The sequence below is a fragment of the Carettochelys insculpta genome, chromosome 1, assembly GCF_033958435.1.
Source record: "Carettochelys insculpta isolate YL-2023 chromosome 1, ASM3395843v1, whole genome shotgun sequence".
Classification (NCBI taxonomy): domain Eukaryota; kingdom Metazoa; phylum Chordata; order Testudines; family Carettochelyidae; genus Carettochelys; species Carettochelys insculpta.
Window position 1 is genome coordinate 322,408,019 of NC_134137.1, and position 20,443 is coordinate 322,428,461.

The 20,443-nt window shown below is 41.0% G+C and overlaps 1 protein-coding gene across 3 annotated transcripts in view; it reads right to left on the bottom strand.

The window, feature by feature from the left end:
• IRAK4 (interleukin 1 receptor associated kinase 4) overlaps positions 1-20,443 on the bottom strand; it is a 30,292-nt gene that overhangs the window by 9,097 nt on the left and 752 nt on the right. Inside the window, exons 1-8 of one of the 3 annotated variants that reach the window (XM_075014321.1) lie at positions 20,296-20,434; positions 18,910-19,116; positions 15,363-15,508; positions 14,835-15,032; positions 13,500-13,660; positions 10,280-10,344; positions 5,361-5,475; positions 1,906-2,015 (exon numbers count right to left, since the gene is read on the bottom strand). In XM_075014321.1, the coding sequence (XP_074870422.1) occupies positions 1,906-2,015; positions 5,361-5,475; positions 10,280-10,344; positions 13,500-13,660; positions 14,835-15,032; positions 15,363-15,508; positions 18,910-19,070 (956 nt within the window). In that variant the 5' untranslated portion in view covers positions 19,071-19,116; positions 20,296-20,434. Of the gene's footprint in view, positions 1-1,905; positions 2,016-5,360; positions 5,476-10,279; positions 10,345-13,499; positions 13,661-14,834; positions 15,033-15,362; positions 15,509-18,909; positions 19,117-20,256; positions 20,435-20,443 lie in introns of those variants that run through there. The other 2 variants (XM_075014331.1, XM_075014341.1) reach the window with 2 other exon arrangements.

Here is a 20,443-nt window from a genome sequence, read left to right on the forward strand (position 1 = left end):
TTTAATCGGTTAACTGGTTAAACTTACCATTTAACTGGTTAACTAATTAAACAGGGTTTTATATCCCTAGTAGGAAAACCATGTGAAAAAACCCTGCAACTTTTTTGAGTATACCATAGTTTCTTCTCAGCTTGAGAAGGCAAAAAGCCTATAAGAGAGATCGTAATTTGATACGCTTCACAAAGCAGAATGGAAGTGAGTTCTATTGTGATTGTATTTACCTATAAAAGGCCAACCCATTTGTGTTCCTGCATGCACCAATATCAAGAGTGAAGAGCTACAATTAAAACAACAATTCAGTGATGGCTTCCCAAATCTACAAAGACCCCACCCCAGTGTCTCCATTAGTATTCCATTTCCTCAAACTGCAGCGCAAACCCTGTTTGATTCTCCACGACTATTCAGAACCTTCCTGAACATAAAACTTATAACAAGAATTGCCTTCTTTTCAGTGCTCTGACTGCTTAGGAAAAAATCAGCAGAAGCAGTCTTATTGACTCATATTGAGTTATTCACAGTGGAAAAGGACAAAAGACAGAGTCCAAGCAGGGGAGGAAAGGAGGAGGGCAAAGGGGAACAGTAGGGAGAACAGCACTCCATCACAGCTGCCAGGAGACCAGAAGAGGGATAAAGTAGAAGAGTCTCTATTCCCCAGAAATTCCCACTGCTGGGAAGCTAGAGCAAAAGGGAGGCTCTGACAAAGAGTCAAAGCAGAAAGGAGGCTTTGAGTTGTGAGCTGAACTAGGAATATTCCCCCTTTCCAGCACCCAAAGAAGACTGCCAGATTGAAGAGAACTGAATTCAGCAGAAGTCTTGTGGGAACCAGGAGGCTCTCCAGTACCTCCTCCGTGACATTATCTTACAGGTCAGCCAGACTTAGTCCTTCTCAAGGACTAAAAATATTGCCCATGGGGGATTGCTCCTTCCAGGCATTTCTTGAAAAAGCTGGACTGCTTTGCTATCCAGAAAAACGTCCCGCATAACTTTAAATCCAAGATCTGGATATAGCAGAAATTGCTTTGGGGATAATGCGTTGACAAGCCAACTCCTACTTCAGGCCTCTGTACACCACTCACATACAAACATGATTCAAACCAGTCTGCATTACAGCATTTTTAATTAAAAATATCAAGTAACTCAAAAGAAGGCACAGAGAGGAAATACTGCAAAAGAAGATGGCTGTCGGATGGAAAATCCCCCATCCAAACTGTCCCGGTACAGTACTACTGTAATGGCCACGTGCACTGATCAGGAAAAGCTCTTACACCGGTTGCAGTTAAACAAGAACTGATTTTTGGATCTATTATGGAATTACGCATCAGCCATTCTACAGTGGCAGCTCACACACCTTGAGAGGAGCAGTGTTTCACAACTCTGAGTTAGGGAGATTCTTCCCTGACCAGATCTTTGCAGCACAGACCCAAAACGAGTATGACAGGAGTCTTTGGCAGGAAAAGTTCATGTCCTTGAGTAATTTTTGAAGTGAAGTTTTGCAGGTCTGTTCAGTCTCTCTGAAATTTCATTTGTAGAGGAAAGATTAAGCAGACCTGGGTAAGAGACACCATACTCAAGACAGAGAAAATATGCTCACACAGTGCAAGCGCTAGGCATAAAACAAAATCTAGAAGAGCTGTAAAACTGAGAATAAGTTGCAAAGCCACTATGATACCTTGGAAAATGTGAAAAGATTTGGGTCCATTACTTTGCATAAAACTGATCTGTATACATATACAGATGTTCCGTATCGCCATAGGTAAATAACTAAGAAATAAAGATGTTTGTAAAACAACTGACAAACAGGCCTTGAAATCTTAGCCCTTATATAGAAAAATAAAAAATATTGTGATAAGAATTGTCTCACAGTGGGAAAAATTGTGGTCATTATTGATCATTAGCAGCTTTTACCTTTTAATATCTCTGTGAATATGATTGTTTTCATGCAAAAAGCTGATGCCATTTGCTGTACCTTGAGCAATGTTGCGCCTTGTATGCCAAGGAATTGGTGCAGTATCATCCTGCAAAGAGAAAGAGGAAGAGAGTGAAAATATGTCAACATATGTATTTGGTTTACACACATGGATCCCAAAAGAGCGGGTAGATTTATGGAGCACTAGCTAGCACATAGGAATAAGGGGATTTCAATGTTGGTGATGTCCTTTCGAAAAGGACCCCCATGCAGACGAACCACACGGGAGCAAAAAGCAGCAATTTCAAAGTGCCATGGTTGGCAGCATGCTAATGAGGTGCTGAATATGCATGTCAGTGCCTCATTAGTATTCTTCGATCTGGCAATTAGCACACCATTTCGAAGTTTTTGGTAAGTGCAGACACAGCCTTTGAATCTAAAAGAGAAAGACTATGGAATTTAAGTAAAGAGATAACAGTCCATAAAAAGCTGGTTTCAGCAACTCAGAAATAAAAATTTTAAAAAACTTGCCCCTGGAATCACAGAAGATTGATGATCTTGCAAAGAGAAGACACAGAACTATTATTTATATCACTATTACATCTTTCACAAATTCACCTGAGGCCAATTAATTTCTGTGCCTAAACAGACAGCAGACACTTCACATTTTAGTCATCTCGTCAGTACTCATAGAACACGTTGTTTGTGGCACGTCAAGATATAAATTCCATAGAGTAGCTTTTGGATGTAAAATAAACTTGGAGACACTGTTTATCATTAGGCCATTAGCACTTTTTCCTGTTCTCTCAAGTGACTTCTGGAAAAGGAAACATTTTCAGATAATTAAAGACCTAGCTGTAATTAGGGCAAACTCATGTGGATATAGTAAAAGCTTAAGTAATGATAGTCTGATATATTTCATTTCTCTTGCATTGCTTTCAATGCTGGTCTGACAGTTGCAGATTCTTTCAGTATGTCATTTTAAAGATTAATAAATGTTTCTCTCTTTCTTCACAAATGTAGCAATCTGGAGAACTGGTTACACTTTCTCTTCCCTCCCAACCCCAACCTCTTTTTACTTTAAGAACTGTGCAAGGGTGTTTCAAAACTTTCTCTCTATTGTTTTGATTTTACCTACACACTGGAAACCACCAAATTGCAAAACATCAGCAACAATTACATCCTAGATTTTATTTCAGCCTCAGCAATCACAACACTACATCTACACAACCAAAGCAAACCGTGCCAATCATTAAACAACTTCATAAACATGAATGACAAAGTGAAAAGCTAATGTTCTTTCTTTAAGTGACTGCAACCATACAATTCACCAGCACAAGATTTTCACTTTGGTTCATGGCACTAATTAGGTTGGAAGAATGGCATCCTTTAACTCCCACCATCTGTAGCCCAGTCAGCCACCTAAGGAAGAGGACTGGTATGAATCCTCCCTCCCCTTTCTCCAGCTCAGCTCAGCTTACACTCTGTGTAGTGAAGGAAATGAGCCAAGAAAGCAGTGCCACTGGAGTTCCTGGAAGTCAGCCAGAATAATAAACATTCTGACAACCACTCATTCCTCCTCCCACCCTCTGAATGTTGGATGGAAAAACCTTGGGGAAATAAACTAGTTCTCTTCCTTGGTTGCCAGGCCGTCTCTCCCCTTCAGATTACAAGTGCTCTGCTCAGCTCCCTCCTTCCCTAGTGCTGATTCTTGAGAGCACAGAAACAAATTGCAAACGATTTTCACGTGTTCCATCCAGAAAAAGAGGCTTGCCTACCAGCCAACTTGCAACAGTTTGAAGCGGTTTTAGTTGTTGTTATGTGATTTACAACAGCACAGGTTTGTACATAAAGACACTCAGGACTTGTCTACACTCAGATGTTGCATTAGTTGTAAGTTAGTTTTTACTATGAATTTACTTAAATTAATACAAATCTAAACAGACATTCTTCTAATGGATTAACCCTGGTTAAGAAAGCCTTTATTTGGGACTTAGTTTAAACTAAATTTATTTAATATCATACCTTTACTTAAAACAGTGAGACTGTGTTTGTTTCAACATCCTTATCTGAATTAAAGAGTGTCTTATTTCAGTTTAGCGTGATCAGTTTGCTACAGGATTAAGCAAAAGTGAAATAAGCTACTTTTAAATCACAATAAAGAACAACTACAATTAGACTTGCACTTGTTTAATTAAATCAGTTAAAAAACCCAAACAGATATCTTTTTTGAAACTGGTACAAGTCTCCGTGTAGACAAGACTGGCGCTGAAAATTTTAACAGTAACAAAGGGATTAGCTTGCTTATTTCACATCTACATGTAAGGTCCATTTATATTACACACACACACACACACACACACACACACACACAAAATAGTTTTTCTTAAATTGTTATTTTTCTGAGACAAATGTTTCCCTCTTGAGAGTAATGCAAAAAAAAAAACAAAACAAAAAAAAACAACCAAACAAACCCTGTCATGACTTTCAGAAAGATGTGATCTCTTCTTTGAACAGAAGTTCAAGTTGAATGTGCATACTGTTAATTATAATATTTGAATGACTAGTTTTATTACTAACCCAACTATTTTGTCAGAGTCTACTGAAGAGGAAATACTAGATTATGGGTAGATTAGAAGGAAGTTGCATTCATATGGCTCAGAACTGTACATGAAGAAGCATTTCTTCTTATATCCATAACATAAATTATATCTATAAATCAAACTGACAATTCTGTGCTAGTTAACATTTTCTCCATCATGTAGGTAGCTGAACACCTTGCCAAACACAGATGTCATTTACTACAGATACTAAGAGGCTCAAGCCTACAGGAAGGAAGAATTACACATACAGAAAGTATTTATTGCTTAAATATAGAAAATCCTTCTTACTTAACCACTACCCTTCTGCTTGCTAAACCATTACACAAACTGGTTTACAGTCTTTGACACTCACTTCTATGCTCCAGCAGTTACAAATGACGCTGTAACAACACAAACAAAGGCTGAGATTCTATATGTCTGACAAAAATGGTTACAATGGACAGGCTGAAAAGAGAACAACTTATCTCAAAAAATAATAGATTGTTCTTGGAATAATGCCATTTAAAAACAAGTATCTTTGGTATTCCCTGACAGAGCTATAGGTTTTCAAACATTTCATAACGGTTTCAGAAGTCTTTCAATCTCTTGAGGGAGCTGCCACTTTTCAGACAGGTTGCTAAGGACAGTAATCTAGCTTGTTCTAACTGATTACTATTACAACTGATCTCCTAATAAGTCAAAATGTTTCTATAAGTTAACATGTTTCTACTTGCCTTGAAGCTGGAAGGGAGAAGAACATCATGGCTTGAGCATTTGAAATCCACTAATGTCTCAAGGACATTACAATAAACTTCTATTTATTGACAGAAGTAGAAGACCAAATTAGAAAAGTAATAATACATTTCACTTACCAGACAAACCAGTCTGTCAAGCAGTGAACCATTGGGCATGTATTCGTAAACAAGACAGGGCTGATCACCATCACCTGAGAAACCAAGAAGTTCTACTAGGTTCTCATGTTGACACCTGTGGCAAAGAGAAACCTTAATAATTAGGTCTGCTGCATGATATTTCTAACATTTAGAAAAAAGTTTAGTCCTATTAGTGGTTGGCTGTGGATTATTGATTAGCAAGACATTGTAATGCAGCTCAATTAGTTTATTAATCAAAGGTAAATCAGCACAACTAGAGAGGTTCATATATTATCAATCTCTGGGAAACAGATGTAGCAGTTCAGTGTGAGCTTAATTTGACCCCTATGGTCCATTTGTTTATGGCAAGTAGAAAATAAATATATGTCACTCGTCTTTTTAAAATCTAGCTTCATACACATGCTGACAGACTCAAGTTGCAGGCACAAAGGACTGAACCTGTGATCATAGAGGCTGAAGCCCTGTGCTATACCACATGAGCTAAAAGCCAGCTACCTCTCAGCCAGTGCTGTAGAGCAGAGACTTCATTCTCCCTAGTATGTGGTCTCAGTGCCTCTGGGGTTACATCTATTTTATACAGCTATCTTTACCACCCATACACAACAACATTCCAGATGTCAGTAGATTAAAGAACACAAACTGCCTATAGAGACATAAACTGTTTTGTGCTAATGGTACCCAAAACTTAACGTTGTTGCAGCTAATGTAGTTTCATTTTTACATTTTTTTATCTAACAGAACAGGGGGCACACAGCAGGGAGTGGGCCCCCACTTGAAATTTTGCAAGAGGGGACAACAACACAATTGGCTGCTGGGTCTCAGGTTCATCCATCAAATTAAAAATGTTGAAATATGTTACTGTTTTTATGCATGTGAATTCACATTTATATACCGATTAATAAGTTTTACATTCTACAAACTTATTTTCTTACACGTGCCAAAAGAGTTCTTTTTACATATAAACATAACAGAAATTTACAATAGAATCACAGAAGAGTAGGACTGGAAGGGACCTCAAGAGGCCATCGAGTCCAGCCCCCTGCCCTCATGGCAGGACCACGCACTTTCTAGACCATCCCTGAAAGCCATCTATCTAACCTCTTCTTAAATATCTCCAGTGATGGAGATTCTACCACCTCCCTTGGCAATTCATTCCAGTGTTTGATCACCCTGCCAGTTAGGAACTTTTTCCTAATGTCCAACCTGAACCTCCCCTGCTGCAATTTAAGTCCATTGCCTCTTGTTCTATCCTCAGAGGCAAGGAAGAACAAGTTCCCTCCCTCTGCCTTATGACACCCTTTTAGATACCTGAAAACTGCTATCATGTCCCCCCTCAATCTTCTCTTTTCCAAACTAAACAAGCCCAATTCTTTCAGCCTTTCTTCATAGGTCATCAGCCTTTGATCATTCTCGTTGCTCTTCTCTAGACCCTCTCCAATTTCTCCACATCATTCCTGAACTGCAGTGCCCAGAACTGGACACAATACTCCAGCTGAGGCCTAACAAGCGCAGAGTGAAGCGGGAGAATGACTTCTCGTGTCTTGTTCACAACACACCTGTTAATGCATCCTAGAATCATGTTTGCTTTTTTTTGCAACAACATCACACTGTTGACTCATATTTAGCTTGTGGTCCACTATAACCCATAGATCCCTTTCTGCTGTACTCATTCCTAGGCAGTCCTTTCCCATTCTGTATGTGTGACACTGATTGTTCCTTCCTAAGCAGAGCACTTTCCATTTGTCCTTATTAAACTTCATCCTGTTTACCTCAGCCCATTTCTCCAGTTTATCCAGATCCTTTTGAATTATGACCCTATCCTCCAAAGAAGTTGCAACCCCTCCCAGCTTGGGATCATCTGCAAACTTACTAAGTGTACTTTCTATGTCAATATCTAAATCGTTAATGAAGATATTGAACAGAACCGGTCCTAAAACAGACCCCTGCGGAACCCCACTAGTTATACTTTTTCAGCAGGATTGAAAACCATTAATAACTACTCCCTGGGTACGGTTATCCAGCCAGTTGTTCACCCACCTTATAGTAGCACCTTCTAAGTTGTATTTGCGTAGTTTATTGATAAGTATATTATGTGAGACCATGTCAAATGCTTTACTGAAGTCTAGGTATACCACATCCACCGCTTCTCCCTTACCCACAAGGCTCGTTATTCTATCAAAGAAAGCTATTAGATTGGTTTGACATAATCTGTTTTTAACAAAACCATGCTGGCTGTTCCCTATCACCTTACCACCTTCCAAATGCTTGCAGATGATTTCTTTAATTACCTGCTCCATTATGTTTCCTGGCACAGAAGTTAAGCTGACTGGCCTGTAGTTTCCTGGGTTATTCTTGTTCCCCTTCTTATAAATGGGTACTATATTTGCCCTTTTCCAGTCTTCTGGAATCTCTCCCGTCTCCCACGATTTTCCAAAAATGATTGCTAAAGGCTCAGATACCTCTTCTATCAGCTCCTTGAGGATTCTAGGATGCATTTCATCAGGCCCTGGTGATTTGCAGACATCTAATTTTTCTAAGTAAATTTTAATTTGTTCTTTTCTTATTTCAACTTCTAAACCTACCCCTTTTTCACTAGCATTCTCTATGTCAGGCATTCCTTCAGATTTCTCAGTGAAGACCGAAACAAAGAAATCATTAAACATCTCTGCCATTTCCAAATTCCCTGTTATTGTTTCTCCCTCCTCACTGACCAATGGCCCTACCCTCTCCTTGGTCTTCCTCTTGTTACCAATGTATTTGTAAAAAACCTTCTTGTTTCCCTTTATGCTTGTAGCTAGTTTGAGCTCATTTTGTGCCTTAGCCTTTCTAATCTTGCTCCTGCATGCTCGTGTTGTTTGCCTATATTCGTCCTTTGTAATTTGTCCTAGTTTCCATTTCTTATACGGTTCCTTTTTTATTTTGAGATCATGCAAGATCTCCTGGTTAAGCCAAGGCAGTCTTTTGCCATGTTTTCTATCTTTCCTACGCAGTGGGATAGCTTGCTTTTGGGCCCTTAATAGCTTTGGATTACAACAGATGTGGGGGGGCAGCTAATTGCAGGGATGAAAAGTGGGGCCCCACATGAAAAGTTTGCTCACCCCTGTATCAGAGCATGTACTTATTTAAAGTTGCACAATGCTCCCTTACAACAGCACCTGGTTGCCTGCTCTGTCCACTACTTGCGGGTGTTTTTTAGAAAAACAGCCTGTTGGGAGCTGAGGAGAAGAGGGGTTGGAAGGGGATGGTGGTGTTAAAACCAGGGTGGGCTGGCAGCCCCTCACCAGCTCCCCTAAGTTCCCTGTAAGGTATGCTGCTTGGCAGCTGCAGTATAGCTACCCCTTCCCCCACTGTCCTGCTGCTCCTGAGAACCTCCTGCTTGCTGGGGGGGGGACAGGAGGAGGAGGGGTGGTAATATCAGGATGTCCTCTCTCTACCTCCTCCCCACCCCAGACTGAGCCTCGACTCTGTACCCCATCTTCACAAAGCAGGCTAACACAGCTACAGACTCTTGTGTCTGGACTTCCTCATCTACTTACAAGGGCCATGTACTTGAAGTGCAGCCGATCTGCTTAAAGAGGCAATGTGTACCTCTGTCTGCCTCTCTCTAACAAACACACACACACAGCGTGTGTGCGCGCATCTCTCTCTGTCTGTCTGTCTCTCTCTCACAAATACACACACAATGTGTATGTGCATCCATCTCTGTCTCTCTCTCACACACAGATGCACACACTCACTCTGGCACTGTGCAGTCACGTACGCACTCTCTGGATGAAAGTATGGTGCACTCCTATGGGACACCGTAGGTTCATTATCATGTTCAGTTTTTTCAGGAAAGCACTTGCAGCCACTGCAGTGACTCTGTTGTGTTTCCTGCTTCCTGCCTCAATCCCTGCTGCCTCTAGAGTGTGAGGGTACATTAACATGTTCATTCTTTAGCCCCAGTTTGTCCACAAAACTCATGGAGAATGCACACCCAAAATGCATGTTGTCAACAGTATCTGGACAAAAAAAACCCCAGCACTTTTATCAGTAGCATTCTGCCCCAAAGCTTTGAGGCATAATGCTGCTGTTGACAGATTCTGTCAACAAAAAAGCTGTATGGATGCTCTGGGGGGGCCTTCTCTCAACAGACAGGGTATTCAGAACAATGGCCAGTCCAGTCTGCTGTGCTTCCAGGTGCCTGTTTTATCAAGAGAGCAGCCAGGCAGTCTGGCTGCTTTGTTCACAAGGCAGGTCGCTCTTCTGATTGGCTTTTGTGTGTGGCCACGCTCTGTCAAGAGAAGTTCTGTTGGGAAAATTCTCCCGACAGTGACTTCTGTTCACAGAGCACTCTCATGTAACTGTAGCCTATCTGTATATACTGCCTGGAACCTAACCCACCCCAACCCATTTACATTAATTCTTACAGGAAAATTTAAGTTGTATTTTTCAGAAATATAAATCCAACATTAAGTTATGAGTTACTGTATAATATTTCTTAACAAAATGTGTCTTATTTCTGACAGACTCCATCCATAGGGAGAACAAACATTGGAACAGAATATGACCACAATGAAGCTTTGCATGATTACAAAGCATTCTAGGATTTCATTACATGGTTTTACAACTTAGCTTAAGTGCAAAGCATTTTGGAAATACATGACATTAGCTAACAACCTGCAAACTCAATGGGACTGTTAAACTTTGTAGAGTTAATCATTAGCCTAAATCTTTTTCTTGAGCAGAAAAGACCCATATTAGCTTTCCAATATTCTCATTTAAGTTTCCAAACTATTCCATGAAAAACTACAGCAAGGAAACGCTAAGGCTCCATGCTAATAAGAAGAATGCTGCAAATGTAGGCAGTTTATACCTACGCCTATGCTTACACTACATTTGCATGACTTGGTACTTACTTTGCCATTATTTTAATTTCTTGATCAAACTGTTGTTTCAGATCTTGAATGCTTATATTAACCACCTACAAAAAAATATTAGTTCTCCATTAAGTTTGAGGTGATATTATATACAAAACAAGTTAACTGTAAATCTTACCTGAGGACATCTGAGGACTTTACCTGAGCACCACCTGCACATCAGGTCACTGCATCCCATCCAGTTATTCCTGTACAGAGCCCAGCTAAAACCCTACAGCCCGCAGGAAACTGAACTAGAGCGTACCACAAGCGGAGAGCAGGACAGACTCAGTGAACCAATGTCAGAGGCCCTTTACGATTTCAGGGCATTGTTTTGGTAAAATATATTCAGATGATCCCAGCAAGCAATACCTACCTACACCACAGTTAAAAAACACCTCATGGCCCCTGCCAATCTGATGTGGTGAAAAATTCATTCCTAATCCCCAAAACAGTTATCAGTTTGATGCAGAGCATGTGAACAAGACACTCCAAACATCTGAAAAAGAATTCTCTATGCTGTTTGGAGCACCAGCCCACCCCATACAATGTGCCATACTCAGCTGTGGCTTTTTCTGATATTTCAGGGTAAAAAGAAACCCTGAAATACCAAGGGAAGAGAAGTTTCCTTCCTGAGCCCCTGCAGGTGTGAGCTGAAGCCCTGAAGCATGAAATTTAGGGAACACGTAATACAGGATTGAAAGGAACCACAAGCACCACTCAGCTTAGCCCTCTGACCCTCAGGTAAGCCCATCACACAATCCCAGTCATAGATGGATCAAGCTCTACCTTACCACTCACAAGGGTGTTAGCCCCCACTATTAGTATCAGAATGCTATTCTAGTACTTTACTGCTCTAACAGTTAGAAAACCGTCTAATTTCATCTTAATTGAGCATTGGCCTGCTAAACCCAGGGTTGTGAGTTCAATCCTCAAGAAGGCCACTTAGGGCAAACAGATGTCAGGGATGGTGCTTGGTCCTGCCAAGAGGGCAGGGGACTGGACTAGATGACCTCCTGAGGTCCCTTCCAGTTCTAGAAGATGTCTCTCTCCAATTATAATTAAATGAATCCATAAACAGTTTATACTAATTGTTCTTGTAACGACTTTTTCCTGTAAGTTAACCAGACCTCCTCCCTCTCCAATTTTTAACCACTTGACTAAGTAACCTGGCTCCTCTTCCACAGGAACCTTTCTCAGGGTGTCAGTGTTTTCTCCATTTCCCCCTTATAGGGTGACCATATCTCCCTGTTCCAAATACGGGACAGGGAGACATGGAGGGGAGGTCCAGTGCCTCGGGGAAGAAGTGGCCACGGATGCTCCTAGCCCGAGAACCCCGTGGAAGCAGTGGTCATGGGAATTCCCCACCCCAGGGAAGCAGCAGCCCTGGGTACTCCCTGACCAGACCCCTGGGGAAGTGGCGACCACAGGCATTCCATGCCCCAGAGCCCCGAGGAAGTGGCGGCCTCCGGCGCACCACGCCCCAGAGGCCCAGGGAAGTAGTGGCCTCAGACACTCCATGCCCTTGAGCCCCAGGGAAGCGGTGGCCGCAGGCGCTCCTAGCTCTACCACCAGCCCCTGAGGACCTAAATATGGGACAATTCATCCCTCTGAAAAAATAAGCTGGGACGTCTTTTTAGTGTCCCAAATACAGGACGGTTGGTCACCCTACCCCCTTGTGACTGCTTATAGTGTGACCTAAATACAATAAAATTTTGCCACCTGTTGTGATGGAATCATTGACACTATATAGTGAGTCTTTAATACAGTTTTATAGTTTTCTCTTGTTCTTCAAAATACTATTTGGAATGACAATTTCCCTAGAATCTTTCCCCATAGAATCTGCAACAGTATCCTTAGTAACTCTCTCTCTCTCAAATTAATTAAGTAGACTTCTCCCTACATTAAACTGTCAAATCTTCCACAGCCAAGATGGTGATTTTGACACTAAGCCTCAAGGGTCTAAGATAAAAAAGCAACTGGAAAATTATTAATAGCAAAATTCTTACAGGATTGTAGAAGAACATTTATCCTCTTGTATGTGAATGTTTGCCAACAGATCAGTCTTACTTGCACGTTAGTAAACTGACCAAGGGGAGTTTGTGTCTGCAGCCCTCTCACTCACAAGTGATTCCAGTTCAATCAATGTGACCACTCAGTTACAAAGAGGTACAAGACCATGTCCTTGGAAAGAGAAATCTGGGCTCTAACACAGCTGAACCTTAATTTAAGTTATTTAACCAAGTATTTCAGGATGTAGCAGCACAAAAATGCAGGTAAGAGATTATTTTCTTCGCTTCCAATCTGAGACAAGTTACATTGCCCTCCTAAAACAAACATGTTAGTTATTTCCTCTTAATACCTACCAATGACAATGTCAATTACTTAAAAACAAACAGACAAACAAACAAAAACATGGAAGAGTATGTATTGAGCAATATTTTTCAAGAAAAATGAAGCCGTTCTTTCCTTAGCAATTCTACCCTTCCTTCTTTGGAAAATGTTATTTTTTTTACTGTGTGGTTTTTAATTGAACTTGAAAATAACTCATCACAGCACTATTATTTACTTCTTTGTTTGTAAGGATCTAGGAAGTCACCACAGACGCTAGATCACCTGTTTTTCCTTTAACTGAAATACCGCACTTAGTATTTACAAAAGTAAATCTTTATATTGAACCAGCATGTTTATAATAGATAAAAATCAAAATATTAATTGAGTGTATATTTAGCTTACCAATGAGGTAGAGAGCTTAAAAAACAAACAACCCCCCAAAAAATATCTAAAGCAGAGAATCAAAGACACCAGAATAGAAAAACCTACTAAACAATTGCTCCAATCCTTGCCATTATTGAATTGTTCCCTATAATAATTTCTTAGTCTTAAAAAAACCTTTTTTTAAAACTGGAGCTACCATGTCTTACCTTGGAAGTATCTAAGTTGAACTACGATTAAGTTACACAGACTACCCTTTCTAAAACTTAACTGCAAAAACAAATAATCAGAATAGGAAAGATGTTATCCTCTGAAATGTCTCATATCAGTCCCTTTTGGAGACACAGCCATTAACTTCTTATACAGAAAAACCTACATTACTGAACGTCCAAATTCTGGAGTATTCTTCTCATTTAAAACAAATATCGAATGCATCCACTTAAAACACACAGCAGTAACAGTATAATGCATATGACACTCATGTAAAACAGATATGACAACTTACAGCACCAAGTTTTTTCACTGCCACAGTTCTGCCACTGATGCAGCCCTTGTACACAACTCCAAAGCCTCCTTCTCCCAATTTATTGCCGCCAGCTGATATAGGTCGTTCATCAAAGTTGTTTGTAACATTTTTCAACTCATGGAACCAAAAGCTGTGGAAACCTGAAAGAAAGAACCATGTCACATATTGGATGGAACTGAAATGTCAGTTTCATGCTGAGGTACCTATGTGAGAAGTGGCTCTCTCTCTGCTTTACGTCTATTTAAACAACAGATTTCTCAGAGTACAAATAGGCATTGTGGATCTTTAATTTTGGATTCATTGTAAGGTTTAAGGCAGAATTACTCTCTCTGAGTAGACACCTGAAAAAAGAAACGTTGATAACTTTGCTCCCTTCTTGCCAGTAATTCAAGTTCATACATCTTACATTTCCTTGTGTGGAAGAAACAGTGGCATAGCTATGACACGGAAACTGGGTGGGTCCCAGCTTTCAACTGTGCAGCAGTGATGGTGGGTGGGGGCAGAGGAAGGAATGGAGCACCCTGCGTGGGGCAGGAAGGATCACGTGTGGAGGAGAGATCCAGTGCCCTGTGGAGTTGGGAGGGAGGCAGAAGGAAACCTGCGTCCTAGAGAGAGAAGCAGAAAATGGAGAGGGGTGCAGATGGGATCTGGTAGTTTAGTGAAAGAGAGTAGGAAGGATGGGGGACCTGCCTCTGTCCCAATCCCCTTTTACTGCTCTATAACCAACTCAACTTCTGTGGCCTTGTCACTATTAAGATGTAATACTGAAAGTTCAATGATCACAGGCCAAAATCCCTTTCTACAGGCAGCACAAAAACCGGACAAGGAGTAGGATGCTTCTTACAGGAACTTGCAAAGACTTGTCAAAATCTGCCCCCCTGGCTGCTATACTGCAGAATTTCAGTTACAAATACTACTTAAAAACTAACTGGTCAACCACACACCTAATTTGGAAGCAGGCATATGCAATCAGGCAGCAGCAGCAAGCACACACAGACACACAGTGAGAATACAGTAATGTTCTGTGTTAAAAGTAAACAATGAAAAGGAAAAGGAAAAGCAGCATTTTTATTCTGCACAGTGAAGTTTCAAGACTGAAGTAAGTCAATGCGCCGTTACAAAATTTTAGAAAGAACATCCATAACATTTTGTTCAGAGTTACAAGCATTTCAGAACTACGAACAATTTCCTGAAGTGTTCATAACTCTGAGGTTCTACTGTGTGCCCTTTTCACTTCTAGAACTTGGTTCAAGGATATGTATAATGATGGAAGGCGGCAGCTGAAGCTGCATTTAATTCTACCAAAATCCATACCTGTGTCACTAAGTTGCAAACTGTTATTCTCTTGAGGGAAGCCAGGAGTAGCTGAAGGTTGTCCCTCACTACTCTGAGCTAAAAGAGGTATTCCAGATATTACTTGTTTCTCCTGTACAGGCACTTGTTTTTCTTGTATAGGTTTAGTTTCTTGTGGAGGAAGAGGTATTGTAACATCAGCCACCACGCTAACAGAATCTGCAAATGAAATTAAAAAATATATCTAAGAACACTGGGAAACAAAAATAAGTTATACATCATTAGCATTTAGTAAAGGCTAACAGATATCTGAACTTCACTAAATGCAACATGTTCTGTATTTGTCTAAATGTCCCCGGTAACATCCTAACAATTGTTCCTAATCTTTGGTATTTAAAAAAAAAAAAAAACCTAAATAAGTAACCATTTTACTTACATTTAGGCAACCTGCTCATTTCATTTCTTTTAAACAAACAAATACTGTGAAGTTACAAAATATCAGTATAAATGGAGAATGCAATATACAGATACTATGGAGAACAGAATTACCTGGAAGCAAAAGGCTAGCTGGTGCTAGGAACTGATTCCTGGTCAACAGCTCCACAAGATCACCAACTGTACAGTTTGATGTTCCCCAGTCATAGAGTAATTCACAGGTGGGGCTCTTTCCCACCTTTACTAGCCCTTCAAATCTCCTTAAAAGACAAATTAAAACCAAATTACATTTTTAAATAAGAAGTGTCCTACAAAGACATGGGGAAGGGAAAGGATACGTCCATGTTTCCTCGTGGCATAAACAGGATGCCTGAAAAGCTTTTTATTTAAAGAAGCTTTCTTCTGCTTATTCTAAACATTTTAATGACAGAAAAAAAATCTATTTTTCTTATTTTTGCTAGAGATCCTGTGGGAAGACCCAGGTAAGTGGACTGGGGATCTCTCAACCACCCACTGAAGAGGCTGGGGTGTTGAATCTCTAACAAAGAGAACTCTGATGTGTTTGTTACATATTTGAGTTAAAAAGCTCTTAACAAACAGATTTCACTTTTTTGGTATTCATCATGTCATACAACTACTATTTCTCCAGTCTTCCATAAACTCTTCTAGGAAACTCGGGGTAACAAGACCCATTGTAAAAAGTAACAAGGAACACACATGGAGATACAAAAAGGTCTTTCATAAGAAAGGTCACAAACACAATTCTAAAATAAGTCTGTGCAGATCACTGGCAACATTCTTCCAAATATATACAGTATTACTGCATATGAGAACAATGTATGTTATACTTGGTACATTATCAATTTAACAAAAGCAAAATAATCCTTATAATTTTTATCAATTTTGATTTAGAGTTTGCTTGGATTATTTAATTTGAAAGGGACAGAAACTGAATGAAACTTAAATCTAATGTCTTCACTGTTTTACATTAGTATTACAAAAAAGCAATTGAGGTTTTAGTGTTAAAAGAATACTAAAAATGAGTAACAACCGGGCTTAAAAATGTACCCTACTTGTGAACTATCCTGCAAAAAAGTACGTGAAAGTTTATAAGATGTTACAATAACTAATAATAACAAATGTTGATGAAAAAATGGAAAAGAAAGACAAGCTAAATTATCCAAACACAGGAGCCTACTTATGAGAATCAAGGTATATGTTGAAATCATGTTTAAAAAGGAAGATGTGAAACCAGAAATGAAAGAACTGAAAATGGTGTACTGGATAGTAGACCCAGCTGGCAAATAAAATAATGAGAGGGGTGGACAACTCTACCCCACACTCTCTTTTGGGCCTCTGAAAGAAAGAGATGCCAAGTAAATACTGTTTTATAAATTCAAGTAAGAAACTAAATCAGGTTTTACAATAAAAGTATTTAACGACTAGGAATGCCCAGAGCCAACATTTCAAGTAAGTGAAGTTTTTTGGTTAAATTGGTTCTATAGGCTAAATTCATCCATCCATGAAGAATGGAATTATTGCATCAGGAATTTATTCAGCCCCAGATCTCCTGCATTTGTTCCGTTCAGAGACACTTCTTCTTAGTTTATGCATCTCCCTCACAGTAACATGATAGGAGCTCTCTGGCACCGTAACCGTCTGCAAACAAATAAACACTCAATCAAAACTGAAAACCTTAATGTCCCCACAAATGTTAAATATCTTCCACTATTATTTTTAGTTCAATAAAATAAATCAAAATAAAAAGTTGATTTTAGTTTGTCCCAAGTAACAGCCGTAAATTTCAGAAAACCAACCAGGTTCAAGTGCAAGTCAGGAACAGCCATACTGGGTCAGGCCAGTGGTCCATCTAGTGCAGTATCCTGTACTTCGACAGCATCAGATGCTTCAGGATGGATGATTTTTGAGTGAGCCATCCTATGTTATATATTCCCAGCTTCTAGCACTTAGTTTAGCAACAGCTGGAGTATGGGTTGCATCCCTGATCTTGTTGGCTAACAGCTACTGATGAGTAATGCCATATTTGTCATGGAGGTCACAAATTTCATGACCTGAAGATGCCTCCATGACATTTATTGCTTCAGCCTCACAGTTCTGAGCTCACTTGAGGCCACTTTGAGCTATCATCAGCTACCACAGACAGCAGGGGCTGGAACTATCAGTCCCTCCCGTGCTAGAGAAATGGTCTGAGGTAAATAGTATGACCTTTACTATGGACAAATGCAAAGTACTCCACTTAGGAAGAAATAATTGGTTTCGTACACACAGAATGGGAAGGAACTCTCTAGCAAGGAGTAGTGCAGAAAGACACCTAGAGGTCACAGCGAACCACAAGCTAAATATGAGTCAAGAGTGTGACGGTATTACAAAAAAAGCTAACATGATTCTGAGATGTATTAACAGGAGTGTTGTGAGCAAGACACGAGAAGTCATTCTTCCGCTCTACTCTGCACTGATTAGGCCTCAGTTGGAGTATTGTGCCCTGTTTTGGGCACCACATTTCAAGAAAGATGTGGAGAAATTGGAGAAGGTCCAGAGAAGAGCAACAATAGCAACAAGAATGACTAAAGGGCTAGGGAACACGAGCTATGAGGGAAGACTGAAAGAACTGGGCTTGCTTAGCTTAGAAAAGAGAAGACTGAGAGGGGACATGGTAGCAGTTTACAAGTATCTAAAAGAGGGTTACAGGGAGAAGGAAGAAAAATTGTTCTCCTTGACCTCTGAGGGCAGGACAAGAAGTAATGGGCTTAAACTGCAGCAAAGAAGGTTTAGGCTGGACATTAGGAAGACTTCCTAATTGTCAGGGTGGTTAAACATTGGAATAAATTGCCTAGGGAGATTGTGGTATCTCCATCACTGGCAATATTTAAGACCAGGTTAGGTAGACATCTATCCGGGATTGTCTAGACAGTGCTGGGTCCTGCTGTGAGGGCAGGGACTAGACTTGATGACCTCTCGAGGTCCCTTTCAGTTCTGGCATTCTATGATTCTACCAGCTTTCCCCATCCCCATTTCAGTAAAACAGAACTGCAGTAATGTAGCACTTCCAAGTCTAACAAAATGATGTATTAGGTGATGAGCTTTTGTGTGACAGACCCACTTCACCAGATCAATAGCATTTCCAGTACAGCTGACATCTATAGTATAGAGGTCCAAAAAGTCACTTTAGTAAGTCACAGAAAAGTCATGGGTTTCCATGATTTTTTGTTTATTGTCCATAATCTCTCCATGATAATTAAAAATACCCATGACAAAATTTTAATCTTATCCATGAACTCAACTACTTTTTTACTGAACCCAGTTTAATTTTGGCCTTCACAGCAACACATGGGAATGATTTTCACAGGCTAATTGGTTTGTTTTAAACCTGCTACCTATTAACTTCACCAGCTGACTCCTAATTTTCTTATGTTATGTTAAAAGGGTGAAACAGTTCCCTATTCATTGTCTCAACATATTAATGATTTTATACTCCTCTGTCATATCTCCTTTTGTCATCTTTTTTTTATGGTGAACAGTCCTAGTCTAATTTCCTTCCACATGGAAGTTGTTACTTGTCACAGAAATAAGGAAGTAACATTTACACTGAGTTCAATATGATTTTAAAAAAAATTATTTTCTCATGACTTTTATGCTGTACCTTATATGCATTTGATTGTATCTGTTTTCACCCGAAGGGTTTTTTATATCTACTGCTAGCTTCTTCCATCCTTCTTGAGGATCAATGAAATCAGCCAGTTGCATCATGAGTTTATAGCCAATGCAGCGCACATATGTTGAAGGAGTTATGGATTTGCTCATCTTCCCAAATGTCTTGCATTCCTTTAACACTCGTTCTCAATTAAAACTACAATAGACAGAAGACTCACTGTTATCTTATGTTCATTCATGTGCTTTTAATCACATCCCTGCCTGCTTTCATTCCCTTGAGTCTTGCCACTACTCTTTCCCCTCTTTCTTCCACTTCCCCTGTGTTAATATGTGTATAGGTTGAATCTCCCTCATCTGGCATCCTCAAAATCTGACCAGTTCTGAATGAGCAAATTTGCCAACGATGAGCGGTCAGTATTTTCTCTCACATTACCGACACTGTCACTGCTTAGAAGATACTGATAAGTAAACAACAGCACAAAACACTGAGGCTGGGTCTACATGAGGCAGCTTTCCCAGCAGGTCCATGCTAACGAGCAGCCTCGAAATTGCAAACGGCTGCTCATCAGCATGGTTCCACCGCTCAATAGCCTAGCTGCACAAGAGCTCGGTCTCGGCAGTAAAGAAGCCGGGTGGATGCACCCCTGCTGGCAAAAAGCCCCTCTGTCACCAGAGCCTTATGCCTGAAACATAAGGCATAAGGGTCTGGCGACAGAGGGCTTTCTACCAGCAGGGGCGCCACCACCTGGCCTCTTTACTGCCGGCACCGCACTCTGCTGAGACCGAGCTCTCGTGGGGCTACGGTACTGAATTTAAGGAGCATTCAAATGGCTCGCTGCTTGCAATCCCCGGAAGGTCATTTTGCATAGCTCTGCCGGCAGTGCCGCTGGGTAGAGCGCTGTGCTGACATAGCCTGAGCGCCCCGACTGGCGGGTGGAAACAAACTCTGTGCGACCACAGGGACAGTTGACCACACCCCTAAGAAGCGGCTGTCCAGCGGACTAACTTCATGCCGGATTATGGAGTTCGCCAGACGAGAGAGCACCAGATTAGAGAGGTTCAGCCTGCACTAAAAGACCACGGACGCAGGGGCTGTACGAGCCATTAACGTGTACAGCCTCCACTTGGGACAAGCAGCTCTGCCGCCTCTGAAACACTAAGACACGTGTTAGATCCTGAGCGGCGGCGGCGAGGAAGCCCCGCTCCGTCGGGTGACTGGAGCAAACAATGAGAATCCAGGGTCACTGCTAGCCTCTCCCCACTTCCCCCTCACAAGTGTGCACGCACACTCCCCTCTCTCCATCGGCCCCCCGGCCGGCTTGGCCCCGAGCCTCACCTCCCGGCCCGGAGAAGCGGAGGCAGCTGGGCGACTTACCCCGAGCCTCCGGATGGGAACAGGCAGGGGCCGGAAGCAGAGGGCAGCGCCGCAGCCAGGGCGGGGTGGCCGGGCAGTCTGAGCCGCGGGGGAGGGCAGAAACGGGGCGGGTGCCGGATCGCGCCCGGCGGCCTCAGTTCGCTCTCTC